The 2,808-nt window shown below is 37.4% G+C and overlaps 1 protein-coding gene across 1 annotated transcript in view; it reads right to left on the bottom strand.

The window, feature by feature from the left end:
- Window positions 1-2,808, bottom strand: part of LOC107095278 (tropomyosin alpha-4 chain-like) — a 20,785-nt gene that overhangs the window by 14,532 nt on the left and 3,445 nt on the right. The window contains exon 2 of the mRNA XM_015391296.1: window positions 1,240-1,383. Coding sequence (XP_015246782.1) covers window positions 1,240-1,374 — 135 coding nt within the window. The 5' untranslated portion in view covers window positions 1,375-1,383. The remainder of the gene's footprint in view (window positions 1-1,239; window positions 1,384-2,808) is intronic.

The raw sequence follows: 2,808 nt of genomic DNA, 5'->3' as shown, positions 1-2,808 counted from the left end.
ATTTTAATACCAATTAAGGCCTTAGTTTTATTTTGAAGAATTCAATGCCTTTTAAGACTTTTTAAAAACCTGTGGGAACCCCGTCTCTGTTGTCGAGGCTGGCGACGACTAAAAGCACCGAGCGTTACGAGTTCACCGTCTTCAGCCAGCAGCGAGGGCTGCTGTGGACCCCTCCCACTGTGGGAGCGGCGCTGACAGGAACCTCTGCCTCCGTCTGTTTGTCCATTGAAAATGAGTCACGCTGCTTAGAGCAAAGCTTCCATTGATTCTGGACGGATTCCCTGGACTAAAAAGCAGGATGCAAATAGAATGTAAACTGAATCTTTAATGTAATGTTTGTTCTCTGAGGCTGTTGCTTTTAAATAGATCCTTTCCTGTAGCTGATTCACACACGGCCTCCCATCTCAGCTACTGGGAGTTTCTCTGCTGTCTTTTGTTTAATTTTGTTGTTTCGGGAAAATTAAAAAAAATATACCGTATACGCAGATCTCGTTTTTTTTTTTTTAAAACCCAAGCGATTGTGCAAACAGGGCTTTTGTCAAACCCAAATTGTGTTAAAACAGGAAGCTTTCACATGGAGTCTATTTTTTTCCATGTTCAGTTAAAGAGCAAGTTTCATAAATAGAAATTTTAAACGAAAAATTGTATTTAAAGAAAATAAAAAAAGTTATTTAATAAATATTAATATGATAAATGACCCTGTAGTGGACAAAGCGGCGCCAACGGTGAGTGTTTGCATTGAGGTTAAAGTGACGAAAATGTGATCTTTAAATCGCGATGCGAAAAGAAGGCAATTCATAAAACTCGATCTGAAATTTGATAAATGTGAAAAAAGAAAACTTTTTAAAAATTCTTCTCTTCTAAAAACCTTAAATAGATGAAAAAGTAAAGTTTTATCTCTGGAGTGCATTTTATTTTTCTTAATTTCCATATAGCAAACCTGCTCTTTGCTTGCAGCAATAATGGAACAAAATTCACTCCATACGTTTCTAAGCGTTATGCTAACTTGTTCCGTTGTTTTGGAGCGACGCCTGGGAAGCTCCGACCTCCTGAGGTTCAGTCGACCTTCAGAGACCCGTCAGGCTGCAGCAGGTCAGGAGGTACGGAGAAGCAAACCCCTGCTAACATCTTTAGACACGCTGTGGAGATCAAACCAGCAACCAGAACCCTCTGCCTACCTTAGTACAGGGTCAGGTCTGATAAAACGACCCACAGAACCGGACCAGAACCTGTTCATACCTCCTCCCTGGTCTTCTTCTCCTTCTCCACCTCCCTCTGCAGCCGCTCGGCTCGCTCTTCGGCCTCCTCCGCCTGCTCCTGCAACACCTTGATCTTCTTCTTCACTGCATCGATGCTGTTCATCCCTCCGCTCATCTTCCTCTCCTGCAGGAAAACAGAAGCCGAGGGGTTCAACGATGGTGAGGTTAACTGGTCAGACTGGTGGTAAACCAGTTGGATTATCACAACCAATCCTGTTAGACTAAAACACAGCTGTTCTGATATTTCAGGTTCTGTCTCAGGATGGGACCTGTGACCCGGTCCTGGCCTCCAGAGTCCATTAAATCCATTTATAACTCAGTATATTAACTTATTAGCAGCTTTTGATTTTCTGCAGCTATTTTCAGACCAAAAACAGAGAAAAGACCCGAGAGTCTCCAGGAAAACAGGAAGTGAAAAAAAACAGCTATCTGACTGAACGCTAGTGGATGTTTCATAGATCTTCAATGAAACATCCACTAAGCTTCACTCCCAGCAGACATTTTCTCTTTTTTTTCCTGTCAGCACGCTTCAGCGGCTGAAAGAAGCTCTGCAGCTGTAGCCGTGGAACCTTTAAATAACTTTAATATCCATATAAACATATAGGATGTAGAAATAGATTAAACAAATAACTTTAAATATAATATTTAGATAGAAATGGAACATTTATTTTTCGTTTTGCCACTACATGGAGCAGAAAAAGGTCTAAATTAGAAAAAAAATCTGTCAAAAAGTCCATTTTTTTTGCACCTTTTTATATTTATTAAACTATAAGTTGTGTTTGCTTTGAAAATTTGTCCAGATGCAAGATAACGAGCAGCAATTAATGATCTGGGGCTGCAGAAGCATCGATACTCAAACGCTGTAGCTGGATTAGGGCTGAATTAATTAATGATTATGGAAATAATATTCAACTAATTTAGTGATCGATTCATCGTATTACAGAGACCGTAAAACTTTATCTGACAGAACGGCTCAATTAGAGCAGTAATTATATCAAAATTGTAAAAAATATATAAACAATTTGCATTTAAGATTAAAAAAACATGTTTTCCTCTGTTAATATGCTCTATATAGAAATCCTCAAGTCGAAAGTTTCAGTTTAACCTGGTTTCATTTAATAAAAAATAAAAAAAATCTTAATTTAGAAACTTTATGCCATCCAATTTTTTAATAGACCAACTGATTAATCGATTTGCTAAAGCCTAATACGAATATAACACTAATTTGGCATGATATCAATACCAAATACAAATATTGTTTGCATATTTCTGCTGCCAAATTATTTTATATTTAGGTTATTTATTTTGCTTTTATTTGCACTTTTATTTAACTAATAAAATCAGTGATTCTGCTGAGAAAACATGCTCAATGTTGAGATCTAAAGAGGTGACTGTTTTCACTATAAAGTTATTCTTTATGCGTAAATATACGTGTATAAAATATTTTCCTGGGTATCCATATTGTGTTTAGAACTTTAATACATCACAACAACCTACATTTCATTCTTTACATCTAACACTGACATAAAAACGCTCTTTTTAGCGCCTG

This window comes from Cyprinodon variegatus, unplaced genomic scaffold (genome assembly GCF_000732505.1).
Source record: "Cyprinodon variegatus isolate N-32 unplaced genomic scaffold, C_variegatus-1.0 Scaffold534, whole genome shotgun sequence".
Lineage (NCBI taxonomy): Eukaryota > Metazoa > Chordata > Actinopteri > Cyprinodontiformes > Cyprinodontidae > Cyprinodon > Cyprinodon variegatus.
The sequence above is the reverse complement of the archived record's forward strand: the minus strand, read 5'-3'. Positions and strand labels throughout refer to the sequence as shown.